A 19105-nucleotide genomic window follows, 5' to 3' on the forward strand; every position below is an offset into this window, starting at 1 on the left:
TGTCGAACTACCTCAGCTGGGAGATTAGGGGTGTGTGCAGGGGTTTACTGGAAGTGCTCAAAGAAGCTGCTGAAAGGGCTGAGGGCTACACTGAGATCCATTCAAGGATTACATCCTCATATCGCCGCCCATCTTGAGTATTGAAAACCAGCGAGATGTTCAATGAATTGCAACAGCCATTTCACAGCTGAGGTGTTGTCTGTCCATTTCCTCTAGTGATAAAGAATATCTTTCCTTTGGGCTGCAGCCGTACCCAACTGAAATAATGTGGAAACCGCCATAATAAACAGGTTAGAGGTCTTGCAGTTGTTTTGTATGCAGCGAAATCTTTGGATGGCGTTCAGCTAATATTATAGTTGGGTGTCTTTTGAGTTCATGAGAGCGGGAAGGAACTTGTCAGGCTTTAATCTTGGAAATTATTAAATATACATGACAGAAACCAGAAAGCTCAGAAGCCATGATATGAAGCCATTCTGCTAAGAGAGACATTTAGTAGAGTGCTTGTTTAGGAGCTATTTTCATGTTTTCTCTCTGACAGCACAGCGAACTAACTCAGTGCTGCAGAGTCGAGTTCTGTTCAGAGTGGACTCCCTGTCTGATCCTGTCTCTTAGTCCCTCAGTCTTTGCCACGATGAAGCTCTGAGAAGAGAAGCTCCCCACTGAGATTACAGTGTTAGATTAAATCTAACAGTGATTGAATAACCGACCATTATATGACTGTAGCTAATTAATTTCCCCGGTGTCATGTCAGCTTGGGTAACATTCCATGTATGGAGCAAACTGCGTGCTGCTAATATTAGATGCAGTCATGCTATGCAGGCTTGCCGTGTAACAGCCAACCGGATGCCTGGCCTCTGATCAGAATGCAGAAGAAAATAAAATAAACAAATAAATAGAACCCACACCAACCAGAAGAATTCAAAGCAGCGAAACTGTGTGTCTGCATCCATGGAAATTATGAGTAACATTCATTTGCAGCTACAAGCAAACATGCTAACTCACCACATAAAAAGAAAAAAAAAAAAACATTTTTCATGCTTGTCCCTGTCTTTAGTAATAAATAAAGCTGTCACTCAGCTGATTTGTATATGATGTAAGTATGACATCTATTAAGCTTGTCAAATAAATGCATGCTTAAGGCACATTGAACTGGTCATAGCTGGTGTTTACGTGGAAAGAAAGTACAACATCCATCACAAAAATGAGCCTTTCTGGGTGGAAAAAAAAACAGCTTTTGCACATGCATAATACTGACAGATAAATATCTCTTACGTGATAGAAGCGCACATGGCAGGTGAACTGTTTCATCTTCTCACCCCTCCCAACAGTCTGTCTGAATTGAGCAATCTCTGCCAGCAAAAGCACAATTTGGATTAGCAAAAGCCCCACTGATAGGTCAGCTTAGCCCGTAATGGAGCGGCTTAGGCCTTGTCTACGTGATTATAACATTCTTAGCAGCCTTTTTTTCTTTTTTTTTTTTTTTTTTTTTTTTTCTTACATCCAGATGTTGCAGCACAAACATTTCTGCGTGCCTTTAGGCCCAACACAAATTTAGATCACAGGGACATAAAATGATGCACCCCATCTGAATGTCTTTGCATGTATTTTGACAAGGGAGCTAATTCTAGCTGCTACCGCATTCATAAAACCTCAGAAGGAGCTTTGAGCTGTACAATATTTCAAGCAATGTTTTTTCTTTATTTTCTATAATTAAATAATTGTTAAACTTGTTATCTCTGACACAGTTTTGAAGCATCATCTGTTTTTTTTTTTTTTTTGGAATCAAAGTGCAATAAAGTGCACTTTAACAGCTTATTAACTACTTCAGACATGGCGGGCATCTCAGCTGTGACACATCATTACTTTGTGTTGGCAGGAGAAATGCTTTAATTGATATTTAGCTGCACAGATATTTGTGCCCCTTTTGCATTCAAATAATAATAATTTCAACTTCAGTATATTTACATCAGCATATTTCAAATGTCATTATTTGTGCATGTGTTTGCAATTACCAACTCTGGATGAAAGAGTGTATTGTTGGTAGTAGTTTATCATGATTCTCAGCTTAGCACAGTAAGGGGCTCTACAACAGCATCAATAGCAGTACAAAAGGCCAAGACAGGGTTAGAGGTTGTGAAGGTTCATAAATGGTGCTGTCAATGATGGAAATTAGTTGAAAGGGAGAATATACAAAAAATCAATAGTTTTTTCCTGCGTATGACAGTCTCCCTGTTTATGCAAACTCTTGTGTGGTTTAGTCATTTTCAAAGTGCTCCGCTCTCTTTTGAAGACAGCTATTATGCAAAGCGGTTTTCATTATTTATCTAACCTGAACGCATCTATGCCAACACGTCCAGTATTAATGGGGACTTTTCAAATACATTCAAATCAGCTAATCTTCTATACACAACAAAGTTTTCATTAAGAGTTCATGGCCGTCTAATTTCTTCTTTTTTCTTTCTCGCTGGTAATTTAAAATACATGCTTCTGACACTGAAGTAACGGCTTACACACACACACACACACACACACACACACACACACACACACACACAGAAGCAGCAACACCTTTCCAACAGATTGCTGCAGGGCAGCCCAGAGCTTTGTGAAAACAGGATGCAGTGAGATAAATACTGGGCTTTTCCACTGTGTAATTCCACAGGCTCAGAAAAACCGGGATTATCCTGCACTGGTTCATCCGCATAATCTGGTGCCGTTTCTAGCTGTTTGTAAAATAATAATCAGTGACTTTCAGCCATTGTGGAAACAGTGGAGCGCTGCTCTGCTAACGAGACAACATCTGGAATCAGAAGTATAAAACTAATTAGGAATAGTAATTTCAATAATGACACATAGAAGATTTGACTATAATGTCTGATTGATACAACTTCTGAAACCTTTTATCAGCCAAATATTTGAGATTTTTTATGGAATGTTACTTTTCTTGTTTATGTTCTCTCTGCTGCTTCTTTTCTTTCAGTATCTTAAAACCACCAAATGCCGATGTCATCCCTGATAGCTTAAGTTCATTTGCATGGGAAAACAAACTAAAACACGAAGTACTGATTGATAAGCTGAACGTGACTTAACCTGCTGTTAAGGGCTCAACAACCTGCTTAAAAATAAATAAATAAATAAAATGAAAAAATAGTTCTAAAAAGTTCTAAAAATATATATTATTTCCTTCCAATGTCAGCTTCACCACATTTTGCCTTACTTCAGAATCACTGGAAACATGTCTTTCCTTTTTTCTAACTAATGGTCCCATAACCAGCATTAATATTTTACATTGAGTAGTAAGATGGACTAAATGACCTGCCACAGAATTTAACTTGTGCCACCATGTTTGACTTTTGGTAAAGGTGCCTTTGCAGCACATGACACACTGTTGCATTGCAGACACTCCAAATAGAGACGAGTAGTTTATTAATTCTGTCTAAAAATATAGTAGATGCAGTTTATTTCATGCTGTCTTATTCATTTTCTTTATTTCTTTCACTTATTTGTCAGGTGGGACACATACTGTCAAGGATTCTCAAACGTAAACACTGACATACAACATATTTTCAAACACACACAGGACACAGAAATATAATATGTATGATTAAATAGGTACCAAAAGCCTGAGTAGCATGCAGAGGATTAACACCTGCAGTGCAAAGAGAGCATGTCAGTGCAGCATGTTTCACCATAACTCATCATACATGAGTCACAACATATTAAAAATGAAATACAATGTTTACAAAGGGCTATCAACGCAGTCCCATAAAATATGATGCACGTCTGAAATCACGCACCAGCAAGCTGCCGCACTTCTAGATTCACCCACGAGAGCAGATTCACCCACCCCGCAGCCCCCTTTAAGGAGAGAAAATCATTCCTGGTTGTCACATTTAGTTGCTGACCAGTCGCAGCTATAAATTGCTGAGTAAACATCTCACTGTCTGTCCATTTTTGCTTCATAAGATTTATTTCAAACCCCGTACAAGTTGCGCCGCAACTTAAAAAAGCTGAATCAATACACATTCCTGCACTCCTCCATGTCAGAGCTGCTGCTCATAAAGACATTATCACAAGGGTCAAACACAAGTCACCAGGTACTGGGAGCACTTCCACTGACACCATAGCGGTGGGAATGCAGAAGAATTATGATTCAATTACATTTTTATTCAGTTATTAGTCCACTACTGCTCATCATAAATCACCCCAATGATTCAATTTAAAGTGAAAGAAATTAAATAGAGGAGAGCAGGGAGGGACACAGCAGCGCTGATGATCTTATAAGTGTGTTTTGAAGAAACTGTTGTCTTAGAGGGGGTTGGCTTGCTTCCATTTAAGAGTCTAGACGTACAAAAGCCTCTGACACAATGTTATATATGCACTTTATGTGTGCTTAATAACAGACTTACTATGTAAAATACAATAAAATCATCTGATAATTTTATTGATTACATCAACGAGCTTAGGGACTTGACCTCCAGTTTTTAGCATTGATTTCCGAGGGACTGAAAGCATGAATGTAGCCAGGCATCTCTGGTCTGGAGGTCTCACTTGGTTAGCTTCAGGTGCTAATGTGTTTGCTGTTGTCGTGGAGAAACCTTCATTAAACAATCGGTGAGAAATAAAATCCACAAAGCTTCAGTTCATTTGCATTTTTATTATCCTGCAGCAGGAAAACAGGTTCAACATGTAGAAGAGTCTGTTGAAGTTGTTTATAAGTCATTCTTTCTCCAAGTGGCTACTGCTCTGCTCAGGCATCATGCCTGCACCTGTTCGCCAATCCCTGTGGGTTTTGAGCACGTGGACGTTGCATGCATGAAAAAAGTCTGAAACATTAAATCTCACTTCAATAAGACTACGCTTGGAATCAGGCTGTTAAGTCAGACTGGATGCTGCAGAGTATTCACAGACACGTCGCATGGATGTGATTTGTCTGGCACTATTTTCAGGTGAACAAAACCTTAGCAATGCTGTTTTTCTTCACATAATGCGTTGATATGAAGATAAATTAGTAAAGATTTATCTGACTGTTGATTTCATTGAGTACCTGTCCTAAGCGATATTAAAGCCCCCCCCAAAGAAGGTTGGAATTGCATGTTTTCCTTTTTTAAAAAATCACATCAACACTTCACAGATGTTTAGCGGTGATAAAGTTGTAAAAAGTATCTTTACCAGTTTGGTGATAATGCAAATGATGAGAGAAGAAGCATCAGACCAGACTTTGCACAACAAGTTTTGAATTGTGATGCATTTCGTATCAAATTTATGGAAAATGCAATATGTTCATGCTACAGTGATATAATATCATAAAAGTAAGACATTTAAGTAGAAGGATGCACTACTGATTTCCTCATCTCAAAAAATTCATTCAACACAAAAGGTAACAACAATGGTAGTTACACCACAACAAAAAATTTGAACATCTCAATATGTCGTCATGTGCCCTTGAGCATCAATTACAGCTTGACAACGACGTCTCATGCTGTTCACAAGGCAACTTATTGCCTGCTGAGGCATGGCATCCCACTCTTCTTGAAGGGCAGCCCTCAGGTCATTGAGGTTCTGGGGTGCAGGGTTTCGAGCCTCTACACGACGGCTCAGCTGATCCCACTGGTTTTCAATGGGATTCAGGTCTGGAGAGAGTGCAGGCCATTCCATTTGAGGTACACCAGTCTCCAACAGCCGTTCCCTGATGATGCGGCCTCGATGAGCAGGAGCATTGTCGTCCATGAAGATGAAATTAGGCCTGTGCTGTTCATGTAGGGGCACAATCACTGGATTAATGATGTTATTCAGGTAGTATGGGCTTGTCACTGTACCATTCACAAAGTGTAGGGCAGTTCTGTACCAAGTGGACACCCCTGCCCACACTGTAACACCGCCACCACCAAAAGCTCGCCTGGTGACAACAGTGGCTGATGCATAGCGCTCTCCCTGACGTCTCCAACATCGTTGCCGGCCATCATTTCTGCTCAGTGTGAATCGACTTTCATCAGAGAACAGCACTGAGGCCCACTGGTTCCTCGTCCAGCGTAAATGCTCCCTGGCCCATGCAAGACGATGATGCCTGTGCCTGGTGGTGTGGTCAGGTACCCGTGCAGGTCGTCTAGCACGCAGACCACGCTGATGGAAACGGTTTTGAATGGTCTGACGTGACACTTGGGTGCCTCTCACCTCTCTTAAACGTGCCTGGAGTTGAGTGGCATTCATCATCCGGTTTCTCAGGGCAGTGTTCACAATGTAGCGGTCATCAGCACGGGATGTGGCCAAAGGACGTCCACTTCTAGGCCTTTCTGTGACTCTTCCAGTCTCTCCATATCTCTGTTGCAACCTGCTGATGACACTCTGTGACACTCCAAGCCCAGTGGCCACTTCTGTCTGAGAACGTCCTGTTTGAAGCATCGCAGTGGCAAGGGACTGTTGTTCCATTGTTAGGTGTCGTCTTGGTCTCATGATGTCAAAATGTGAACAGCATGATGAGGACAACTGTTTAAACACCAGCTCTAATTGAACCAGGACATTTATTGGTCAATTCAAGGATCACACACCTGCCGTGATTTTTGCCGTTAAGCTCGTTAGAGAACAGCAACTTGTGCAAAATTTATTGAAACATTTAACAGTTGGACATGTGCATTTAAAAGCTTAGAGAAGATCACATTAAGTTCACCTGTACAGGTTTGAATGCATTTTAGGCTTGTTGTGAAATTTCACCCAAAAGCTGAACATCCCTAACTTTTTGTGAATAGTGTATATACACACATATATACAAGACTTTATATATATATATATATATATATATATATATATATATATATATATATATATATATGTGTTGTTTTTTCTTTTTCTTTTTCTGCACCGAGACAAATGTGTGAGAATTAAGGCTGAGCTTCTGGCCAGCCGCATTCACACAGCTCTAAGCTCATCAGAGTTAAATCAGGGTCTTAAATCTGATTCCTGTGGTGACGTTTCTGCACACGCAAAGCAGTGGCAATGTGTCTCGCTGTACGTTGACCAGCTGTAAGTAACTGTAAATCAGGGGGGACAGAGAAGGCTACAACTCAGAGCAGCATGCACAAGGCTTTATTTACACATTGTAGTCAAAATTAAAACAAAAAACAAAAATCTATTCTGTAACAGACAAGAAATAAGGAGGAAACTGTTTTTCAGTTTGGTGACTTTAATGATCTGTTTTATTCCATTTGTTTCTGTTAATGATTTCCGCCATATGGCATCGCTCTGCTGAAAAGCAGCCCTTCATATCTTCTGTGCCCACTTGTTTATTCACACATAATTGATGCCCTTTAGTCTTGTCATCGTGTGAAATGATCTGTGCAGCACTGTTAATCCTGGAAATTCACAAAATTTGAAAGTTACATCTGGAAAGGTTTCCTCCCAAAGAAACAAAACACAACACATGCTGGAAAAGAGATGCATTAGATGCACAGAATGAAGTAAGGAGAACTCGTGTCAAATGTTACCCCGTACGCTGCATAAACAGGTGCTTAGTTTTGTCAGCGGTCATCTTACAATGACTGAATCCTGAAGTAGCAGCCATTTTTCTCAAGCACAAGGAAATCTATCATGTTCAAACTGTCATATTAATTGGTTCTGCTCAACTGAGCCGGATCGGGAACATTTCCAGGATGTAAATTTTAGCCTTTGACTCTGACGTACTCAGGTGTGACTTTCAATTAGAATTGGCTGTTTTGTGCTTCTTTTTAAACTAATATACATTTTGATAAGGCGTTTGCGCTGTAAGTGGAAACTGGTGGAAGATGCAGAGATGGTAAAAAGAAACAACCTCTGGTTGCCTATAGAAGAAAGTACAGTACAGTGTAGTTTTACACTAAAATACCAAGGAACAGGTATTGAGCGCTACTGCATCTTAAGCATAAAGCATAAAAACCCATTTTCTATTGACTGCCCTGTTACCATTGATACTTTGCACCACATAAAGCAATGTATAGCTTAGCCTCAGGAAGCTGTTTCCCGTTTGGTGAATGTGTAAGATGAGCAGCCATATATCTGTGAGTGTTTGCTGCTGCTGCAGTGTTGGGACCAGCATGTTAGGACAGCTTGTTTTTGTTGTAGCAACATCAATAAGAGAATATTGAGGCCAATACTGATCAAACTGAGTGAGTGTAGCCTGAAGTGCTCCCATCAGCTCAGTGAAAGCCAAATAGAAACACAAGCAGAAAATAATAAAAGAAGACAATCATCCTTAAGAGGAATTGTAAAGTGATTTTATTCTGTGAGCCATTATATAAGGATAATATTTTAGAATCAAGGTCTGGACTGTATATTTCTCCATTTATGCAGAAAATAATGGTATTTTCCTGTTTTTTTAAGCCACTGATGATAAGATTAGACCCTGACGTTGAGATAAAATAAAAAATGAAAAAAAACATTGGAGTCTCTGATTTCAGATAAGATTCCTTCCTTTCTCTGCCTCCACTTTAATACTGTTAAGGAATAGGTGCAGCTTGTAAATACCGTTAGAAATTAAAGACGCAAGAATCTGTATCATTTTAAAGATTCTCATAGATTTCCTCGCTAACACAGTTTATTTTACAGAGTTTTATATCCAAAGCCGATGAGAGCATGGCTACAGATGCCAGCTCTGCAGTCTGGTGATGCAGAGAAGTACCTGGCTTGTCCACTGTTGGAAGAAGGATGGTCTTTGGGGGATCTTAGAAAGAGAGTTGGGAATAAGGTTTTGATTAGGACCAGCTGTCATGTCTGTTCTCAACTATCCTACTGAAGTCCACAGGCCTGCAGAAGCACAAGTATAATGGGCTTGTTAAGAGTAGGCCGTGCTGTGTTTTAATTAGTCTCATTGACTTTATTCTTATGGCCGTGCAACAGACACACTCGTCACTGAAGGAAACTTTGCTCAGAAGAGATTAGCAGGGAAGTCGAAGAACTTTGCAGCTGGATTAATTAGATATAAATCCCACCATCAGGCAAAATGTTATGTGTAATTAAAGACTGCTGTGAAGGTGAACTTGAGAAGACATGATGAACTAAATGCAGCTTGTGATAAAAAAAAAAAAAAAAAAAAAAAAAAAAAAAAAACCATGGCGAAAAAACAAAGATCTGTCCTAAATACCAGATCGGAGAAACATTGCTGTCTAAACATAATCTTAACGCATGCACCAGAAAGTTTGACATCAGCTTTGTCATGCCGAGCTCATCCCTTTTCAAACCGAAGAGAAAAGCTCAGAGAAACCAGAAATCACACACTAAACTTTATGGCAGGTAAATAAATATGTGATTCATTAGGTTTTTATGGACATAAATACAATATTCTTTATTGTAAAAGCCAGAATCAGGTATTATATAGAAATGTAGCAATACTGCGGAACTGCAGACAAATTATGGAACAATCTGAAAACTAGGATACATGACAACCTGTGATTAGTATGATTGCTGCCTAACCAGGATAAGGCAGGATAATTTAATTCTATCAGGCCCTTTTATAAGTAAAATCATATAGCGTAGAAGTAATGTGTTTTTTTAGAGATCCAATCATAGTAAATCCACATATAGCAACTGCCATATACTTTTTTGCCTTAGCCCCCCCAACACGATTGTCTCAGTTACTATTATCATTGTTTAAAGTACAAAAAGTAACTAATAGTAACATAGATGGACAACAGAAAGATTAGAAGTGCAATTGCAGCACAATGTGCAAACATAAATGCTACAGCAAAAAATATAAATAGACAAACCTCCTGCAATGTCTGTGCCATATATCTGCTGAATGCTTTTGACATGGATTCATTAATAAAACACTCATTTTGATGGGGGGGTCCGTGGACTATTAAGTCCTATTACTGGTCCATAAAGCTCTGAATGCTTTAAGACCAAAGTACATCAGAGACCTCTTGTCCCTGCATGAACCTACCAGACTTCTCAGGTCATCTGGTTCTGGTCTTTCATCAGTTCCCAGAGTCAGAACCAGACATGATGAATTCATCTTCAGTGCCCCACATGTCTGGAAAAAACCCTCCCAGAAAGCCTCAGACCAGCTGAAACATTCAGGTTATTTAAATCCATGTTTAGGACCCTCCTGTTCTCAGCTCCATTTCAGTAGTTTTTATATGAAGTTATTTTAAATTTCAGACCAAATCTGCATATGTTTCTTTTATAGTGGAATTGATCATCATTTTAATAGTTTTTATCGGTAATTTCCTTTTTTTTTTTTTTTTATTCCTTCTAGTGTTAATCTTAAATTATGCTTCTTATTTTCTAATCTTTTAATATCTCAAGAATCGCCCTGTTTTTAAATTGTGCTGTATAAATTAACTTCCCTCGCCTTAGAAAAGTGACATTTATTTATAATAGATGCATTTATTATAGGGACTCATCTAAGCTGTATTCTTTTCAAATAGTTGATTTCAGTGATTTTCATCATAACACAGAGCGTGTAAAATGCATAAAAATATAAGCTAATAAAGTGCCTGTAACTGAGGCATGACACAGTGGTCCTGATGTGATAATCATGATAAAGCTTTCTTTACCTCTGAATCACTGTTGATCCAAAGCTGTACCATGCTGATAAAATATTCAAATATTTTAAAAAAAACACGTATTGTCATATTGCTATTTACCTGTCTTTAAAGGTCAGAGTAAAGCAGGAATAAATATGCACTTTGAGTTTTTGAGAAAACTGTGTTAAGCACACAGCCAAACATGTAAAATAAAAATTTTGAAGTAAAAGAAAAAAAAAAACTGGTCAGATCATATGTTTGTTTTCCATACGTAATGACAGACTGCAGACGGTTACTATCACCTGCAGTTTTGCCTTCATAGTATATTACGTACGCATATTCAGAGCATAGCTCAAAGGCATGACCGCCAATGTGATGCTTTCACTACACTGTGTTGGTGAGGTCGGGTTCAAGTTGGGAAAAACAAAAACAAATCACATTATCTGCAGTTGCTTCAGCTTGCTGGCGCTGCCTGGGATGGTTGCGTATTCTGTTTATATTCCTCCTGAAACTTGCACTGCACCTTCACCGTGACAAAACAAAGCCTCCCACTCCACAACAGACCACTAGGACCCCTTGCTTTAGCCTCCGGGCTTGTTGTTATGCGTGCCAAACATGTACAAATCCACTTGTTGAGAACACAGAATGATTCATTTTTATGCTTTGTTTTTTTTTTTTTTTTTTCTGCAGTGCAATAAACCCATGTATTTCTGCTTTGTGTGGCTCTAATCACAAACATGTCACTCAGGGGGAAATAATTGGGTTATTCATTGCAAACTGACCCCAGTATCTCTCCCTTCCCATGTCCAGACTAGTACTGATGAATAGGCGCCTACAGCCTTGATTGATGTATGCAATCTTACAGAGTAATACAATAAATGAAAATGCTATTCATTACGTTTCTATTGTTTGCCTGTAGCCAAAGCAAAAGCACTGATTTACTAAAAAAGCTTAATGTTTTGTTTTGGGTTTTTTTTTACACAAAACTAACTGTAGCTTCTGTCATTGAACTTCTTCCTCTTCCTTTTTCCTCGCACATGACAGTATTCTGACACTTGGTAACAGAATTAATACTGGTAGCCAATACATAATAAGATGCACAATTTACATCTCAAGATTAGCATCAAATTTTAGGTATTATTCAAAGGATCACTGCTCACTTTAACGGTACCGTCTCCAAGATTTGCTCCCCATGGACTCAGAAGCTTGTTCCGAGTGTTCTCCTTTGGAATAATTGATTGTGTTTGACATGGCATGGAGGAAGTTCAGCTGATTGATACTCTACTCAGCCGCTGTATGATAAATCCAAACGAGAGACTAAGGAACCTTTCATTCCTCTGCCAGAGTTTATTAGATACAACTAAGATTTTTTTGATGGAACTCAATTGCTGCAGAAACAGCTTGGACCTGTTAGTATCTGAGCATGTAAATTGGTGTGATCCCTCACCTCATCGGGCCTCAAAATCATCCCAAAGCACACATCTGACAGAACATACTAAAACACTGAGCTAAATGCTTGGGCATGTTCCAGAGCACTTTTGCGTGGGGCGTTTAGGCATGAGGAGTTGTGATTATCTGTGAAGGTTGGTTTGTGCCTTAACAAACACAAAACTGTGAAGTTATTGTGTAAACTGCTCATTTTGAACAATGAATCGAGTTTTAAAGACGAGCGGGCATCCTCCAGATCTGAATTTCACATAGCGTGGGTGTGAAATGGATTTCCTGTCTAAGTTATTGTACACAACCTCAATACGATGGTGAAAAATGTCCATTAAAACATTCTTATTATTTATTTGGCTTATTTGTTTGACGGTTTTGTTACATTTTAAGATTATACTGTTAAGAGTGAGACAGTCTGTAGAGACATTCACACTTCCCATGCCTTTTTATTAATTACCCTCTATTACACCCTGTATTACTAACTTTCATTCTTATAACAGTTAAATGCAGGCATGCTGATTTATGCTTTTAACTGTACAGATCATTTAGCAGCAAGTATAAGACACCTTTACTGAGTCCTCACACTCCTGTTTGCTAAATAAGGCTTTGGACACGTGTTAAATGCAAGAAAGTTAATGTCATGAGTTAGTTCTCAATGTGAGGCAGTAAACAGCAGATGGTCTGGAAGGCCTCTTTAGCGCTATGGTTTTTATGTAACTACCCACCTGAATGACCTGTGTTAAACTGAACAGCTGATGCAGAGAGAGAGAGAGATAAAAAAAAAAAAAAAGTTAGAGTTAACTGTTTGCTCTTGTTTACTTCAGTTCCACTAGACTGCAAGGCCAGAGGGGACATTTACCATGCATGGAGAAATTAGCTTGTTTATCAGCATTTTGATTTGGTTCCCGCCTTGCCTTCCCACTGACATTTTAGACGTACATGATCCATGACTGATTCCCCAATCAAAGGCACAATAACAAAGTACTCGCTTGTGCTGTTTCCATTGTTGTATAATTAAATGTTGGGCGATTAGCATTCAGCATGATTAGGACAAGGACTTGTTATGCGCATGCTTTCAAAAAAGTAACCTTGAACACTGTACATCTGTCCTGTCAATTGGATATGCTCCAAAGATTGCCACTGAGATACTCCACGTAGCCTCCACACTGTGGGATATTGGTTGCTTCAAGGTGATTTGAGGTGATATACCGAAGGCATTTTTATTTATTTATTTTTTCTAAAACATTTTTCTTTTTATTTTTTATTTTATGGTGTTGCACCCATAGACCTCCCACTGTACTTTGGACTTAAATGGCAGACAGAGCTGAAGTCCTTGAAAGGTTAGAAAAATCTTTAGCCATTCATTACTGTAAAGGGGAAGTGTGGAAAGTGAAGGAATATAATGAAAACTAATACTCTTCCTAGTCACCAAGCTATCTGTAGATATGTTTGATATCCCATTCCAGGCCCAGAAGTAACCACAGTTCTATACTGCCAAGAGACAAACATAATCCAGAGGGAAATTACCCATCAGGAAGGCAATACTGTTACTGAGATGCAATTACCAGGCCACTTGTGAGACTTTCAGCCCAGTGTCCATGGATGCATGTGTGAGAGGGCGGTCGATATGTGCATAACAGCTTTTATGTTTAGCAGAGAAAATTGGATTCTTTGTTGGAGAACAGTTAATTTAGAATATGTCCAAGATGCAAATGATTGATGTGACTATATCGTTACAACTGTAGGTTTGTGGTGCAGGGAAGTCAAATGGAAAAACATACTGCAGGGAGAGGGAAAATAGCTTTAACTCCAAAATTATAGAGACGTCCCCTTACGTGTGTGTGTGTGTGTGTCCGGATTGAATAATTGGGAATTTGGCTTGCTGTTTATACATACATTTCAAGCAAACATTACTTAATTGGGTGGGAATAAAAAGCACTGTATGTGCTTGGATTCTGCTTGATTTTGCATTACATTGCAGAGCTTCTGTGTTCGTTTTTGTTAGTAGTTAAATAATCTGCATGTCTCACAGAGGATTTAATGTACCAATTTAGCACTGAATCACATAGCCTACAAACAAAGAAAACAGTACGGATTGGAATGAACATGAGTGCAAACATTTGATAAGGATTCGCTGGAGGCAATTGCTATGCTTTATTATTGATACAAAAATATAAACTGCAGAAACAAGACTCGCCTCAGTGCATGCGGTGCACTTGCACTTTCCTATTGTACGACTTATTCCCCACACAGGCCCACCAAGTTGAACCTAACATTTGTAGCAACGGCTTCCCGTTGCCCCCAAGATAAATATCTCAAACTGGGGACACTTTTACCATAGTACAAATGATCCATTTGAATCAGATAATTAATCATAGCTGCCTTCAACGAGCAGCCTGTAACCTTAAATGTTGCACAAATTGGGAAAGAAAAGGGCCCATTGCAGTGGAAATGCACAAGGATAAGAAATAAAACTGCCTGCATAGAGTTTGAGTCTAGCATGCATAATAAATGTATGACAAAACAATACCCCAGGCACCCCACTATTAATGATATGCAGTGAACTCATTATTAAAGTTCCAAAACAGCTCCTGGAGTAACACAGATGGAGTCAATTAAGCAATGAGCATACTTGCTTGCCTGCCGTTTCATCTTCCTTCTTTTATCTCTTGCATATTACTCCATGGATGTAATTAGCTGTATGTTTCTCCTCGCAACATAATGTCCAGTGATAATAACGGTTATTTTCACTTGTAATTTCAAATAATGCCCTGCTTAATAAATGTACCAAATTTGCTTGCACCATGTCCTTGGGTATTTCATTTGCACAGCAGAGGTGTTGAGGATAACACTGTCCTAAGCTGCTTTTTTTTTTTTTTTCCCCTGTGCTGTTTCTGTTCCCAGAGACCTGATGCCTTCAACGCTGGAGGGGCAAATCACCATGGAGAAGACACCCAGCTACTTTGTGACTAACCATGCCCCAAAGCGCATCCACTCCATGGCCAGGGACATCAAGCTTATTATTGTGGTGCGTAATCCTGTCACGAGAGCCATTTCAGACTACACACAGACTTTGTCCAAGAAACCTGAGATCCCCACCTTTGAGGTTTTGGCTTTTAAAAACAGGACGCTGGGTCTTATAGATGCCTCCTGGAGTGCATTGCGTATAGGAATATATGCACTTCACCTGGAAAGCTGGATGCAGTATTTCCCTCTCTCCCAAATGCACTTTGTCAGCGGGGAGAGGCTCATTGTGGATCCGGCGGGAGAGATGGCCAAAGTGCAGGACTTTCTGGGACTGAAGCGGATCGTCACAGACAAACACTTTTACTTTAACAAAACAAAAGGATTTCCGTGTCTGAAAAAGCCAGAGGACAGCAGCACTCCCAGATGCCTCGGCAAGTCTAAAGGGAGAACTCACCCTAAAATTGACCCGGACGTCATTCGCCGGCTGCACAAGTTCTACAAACCCTTTAACATGATGTTCTACCAAATGACTGGCCAGAACTTTGAATGGGAGCTCGATGAGGACAGTGAATCCCGTAGCTCTCAGGACTAGCATGGCACCGCTCAGCCACACCACCAGCCTTCCTCACTGAAACTACTATTGTTCTGCTTCATCTTAAGAAAGAGTGCTAGAGCACGCCAATCAATCATGGCTGTCCTTGCAGTGTCTGTATCCATTCGCCAGAGTTTACTGACATGCTTTTCCTTGATGATGGCAAATCATTATTGTGTATATTTAACATAAAATATATTTATATTTGTGTAAATGAGATGATTTATTCCCTTTGTTTCTAAAGCATAGAACCGATAAAAAAAATCATGTTGACTATGGCAATGCATGCGATGAGTTAAGTGTCCTTACCTCATGAGCCCTAAGGGTAAACTCAGCCTGTTTCTTCTCCCTTTACTTTCCTGCAGTTTGTTGCCCTCACACCCACTCACCAGCATTCAGTACAAAAAGATATTCTATTCCAATGGCTGTGGCCATGAAGTGCTATGTATTAGTTCTTTCAATGCAGTTTAGGTGATAGGAAAAGGAGGACCTATGTAGTCTTATAATCCTTTGACACAAGGTCATCTTTTTATATTTGTCCATGTTCTGAGTGGAGACAATCCTTTTAAGTTTACCAAAGTGTTCATTTACTCTGCGTCACTGTTCTAGTTGCTCTGCGCTCATTAACTGCACACATATTCAATAGGAGAGCTGATGTACATTGGCCATCATTCAATAATTGGATTGTTTCACAGCACAGTTGAACATTAGCATACTGATGACCATGCACTCTGATGTGGTGCAGTATCAGTAGCTTTGGTATAATTTTGCAAATGAGCCCATCCACTCCATGCACATCAAACAATTCTGCATTCGGACAAAGATCATTTCCAGCTATGAGAATGTCTGTTAACTGTTACGGTCCTGTTTGCCTCGTGACCTTTCTCTTGTCACAGTAATATATGTCAATGAGGGTGAAGAAAAACACCGCGGGACCAAACAGAAGTTTGTCGCCAAACATCTGCTGCAACGCGGTCTTCTGTCATTAGAGATTAATGGTGTGTTAAATAAACTGCTGCCGCTGGAACAAAGTCAATGTCAGAGAGAATTTGCTGTCAAGGTAAAGCCACATACATGCCCAGGTAAATTACCAAGCTATTACTGTATGCGCTTTACTGCAATGAGACCATTTTTCCTTGGGAAATGCGGTGTAACGAAAAAGTTTATCAGCTAACGCCACCAACAAATGTTCAGGTCTCATTAGCTCCCAATATGAAGTAACGTGACCCATCAGATATTATTTTCTATATATTATTTTTCATAATCCACTGTGTCTGTCTGTTGTCTCTGAACTTTTCATCAATTGAGACAATCAATACAGTCAATGAGTCAATAAATGCAGTCTGCTACACATCACTGGTTGCTACAGCTATGATGCATTGCTCTGTTAATCCTTCCTGTTCGCTTTCCACGGATGGCCGGATCGGTTCACTCTCCGAAGACTTCTTTGTCACCCCAAGGAGGCCGACACCAGCAGCTACTTACACAGAACAACTGATTCAGTCAAAGTATGTGCTATGCTGCCCTTTCTAACACCAAGCCTGAACACTTACCTCCGAGTCACGACATCCACGAGTCACAACTTCCAATTTGAGGCTTTTCTGTGCAGTCATCCATTGGTGTTTTTTTTTTGTTTTTTTCTCTTTTATGACAATCTCTCTCCACTTTGACTTCTCTTCCCATCACTCATTTTCTCTCTGTCTGCTCACACGGCAGCCTACGAGGCAAAACGGTGTGTTGGGAAGACCGCACACACAAGGTGTCCACAAACAGGACATGTTAATCACACAATTATGAGAATAAAGAAAGTTTTATTCCAATTAATTTAACATAATTTATTTTTCTCCTAGTATCCGCACATGTGAAACCCATCTTCCATCCATCTCACTCACCGTAAAGATGCTCAAAGAAATCCACAAAAGGTCCCCCTGTAGGGTTATCACCACACACGAGGCCTCCATTTTTCATCTATGAATATGCACTTCTGCTATCATTTGCATTTTCAAAATCCTTTGCTTAGAGGGATTTTATTTCTCCAAAGTGAAAACTTGAACTCCACCACTCACGAACCAAAACAGAAAAAAAACACACACACACACACACACACACACACCTTTTTTCTTATTTACATCTAGCGTGCTTTAGTTGCAAGCAGAGTGCCGTGATACATCCTGCGAGGCTTATGATGCATGAAAGACATGCTAAGCTGCCCTTCATGTGTTCCTCCCGGCGGGGGCCGTGCCGTGATATGTGGCTCAACAGTGTTTCCAGTATCACCAAAAGAAGTCTAACGATACATCACCTGCTCACCCAGCTGTCGCTGCTCGAGCAGCATCTTTTTAGAAATGAAATACAAGCTCATATTTGTCAGCCATTAAAGGCAATTTGAGCCTTGTGGTGTGAAAAGCCATGTGGATGTGGCCCCAAATTACACCAGTTTATGGTGATGAGATTTCATTTATAAGCGACGGTGTTGTTTAAACTTTTCTTTTTCTTTTTTTTTTCTTTTTTTTTTTTTTAATGAGCTGAAATTATAACGGTTTAATCAAAGGCCAGAGCAAATATGAGCTCAGACTAAACAAAACTGGTGTCAACAGGCGAAACATGAATGTAAATATATAGACTCCATGAATAGCAGCTAATTAGTTTTTCACTTCATTTGAGTGATTGATTAACAGCAGCATATATAGGCACAACGGTGTCAAGTTTTTCAACTTTGCTCTGCTGCAATCCAAGTTTTCTTTTAGGTTTGGTTAAAATAAACAAACAAAACTAATTTCTGTAATTTTCTGTTGGAACAAAAATCTCGGCTTTTTGTAGCCTGTGGAATCATCATAAAACTCAGGAAAAAGCAAATGTAATAAGCAGAAAATGAAATGCAACTGTACACTCCTTGGTTGCTTCATCTCTTAAATCTGAAAGGAAATCACTTATCCACACAACAGTTGTAGCCGCATGGAGATTTTCCCTCAGTAGCCTGCAAACATTTATTGAATTTAGCTGCCATCCATGCACTGGAATGTCAATAGCCAAATTAGAGATCAATCCCTCCCCCTTTTTTTTTTTTATATACATATTTCCCTTCCTCATTTTTAACTTTCTGTTTCTCCAAGTGAAAATGGGGGAGTTACTACATACCAACTGTGATTCGAAACATGTTTCTTGTGTTTTCAACTAGACTCCACATTTCCATCTTGAATTTATTCAAATGCTGACCTGCTCTGTGTAGTAAATGAATTTCCTTATCTCAGAGTTAAAAACCAATGTTGACACAAGGACCACGGCAGTTGTAATAGTCATTACAAAGTCCATAATAACAGGCCTAAAGTAATTTCAGAAACAATCTTCGATCACACATGGTTCCAATCAGCTCGGACCAGGAGTTTCTGCAATTTCCACAGACCTGAGTCAGTACCAGAAGTAATCTTTTTTTTTTTTTTTATCTAGCACTTCTTCCACAGTCAGGATCTTCGTCTTCAGCCACCTCAGGAGAGGAAAAGCATCCTCTCATAAATCTTGACTCAGCTCTCTCCTCTGCACTGTGATGGGTGATTTTTCCACATCTGCTGCCCCACAATATTCCCACAGACTGACTTTCCTCACACACACT

The 19105-nt window shown here is 39.5% G+C and overlaps 1 protein-coding gene across 1 annotated transcript in view; it reads left to right on the forward strand.

Moving 5' to 3' along the window:
- hs3st4 (heparan sulfate (glucosamine) 3-O-sulfotransferase 4) overlaps positions 1 to 15495 on the forward strand; it is a gene marked incomplete at its 3' end in the record, with an annotated part of 78918 nt that extends 63423 nt beyond the window's left edge. The window contains exon 2 of the mRNA XM_079252340.1: positions 14841 to 15495. Within this exon, the coding sequence (XP_079108466.1) occupies positions 14841 to 15495 (655 nt within the window). The remainder of the gene's footprint in view (positions 1 to 14840) is intronic.
- Positions 15496 to 19105: the final 3610 nt, after the last annotated feature.

The sequence above is a fragment of the Telmatherina bonti genome, assembly GCF_933228915.1.
Source record: "Telmatherina bonti genome assembly, chromosome: 14".
Classification (NCBI taxonomy): domain Eukaryota; kingdom Metazoa; phylum Chordata; class Actinopteri; order Atheriniformes; family Telmatherinidae; genus Telmatherina; species Telmatherina bonti.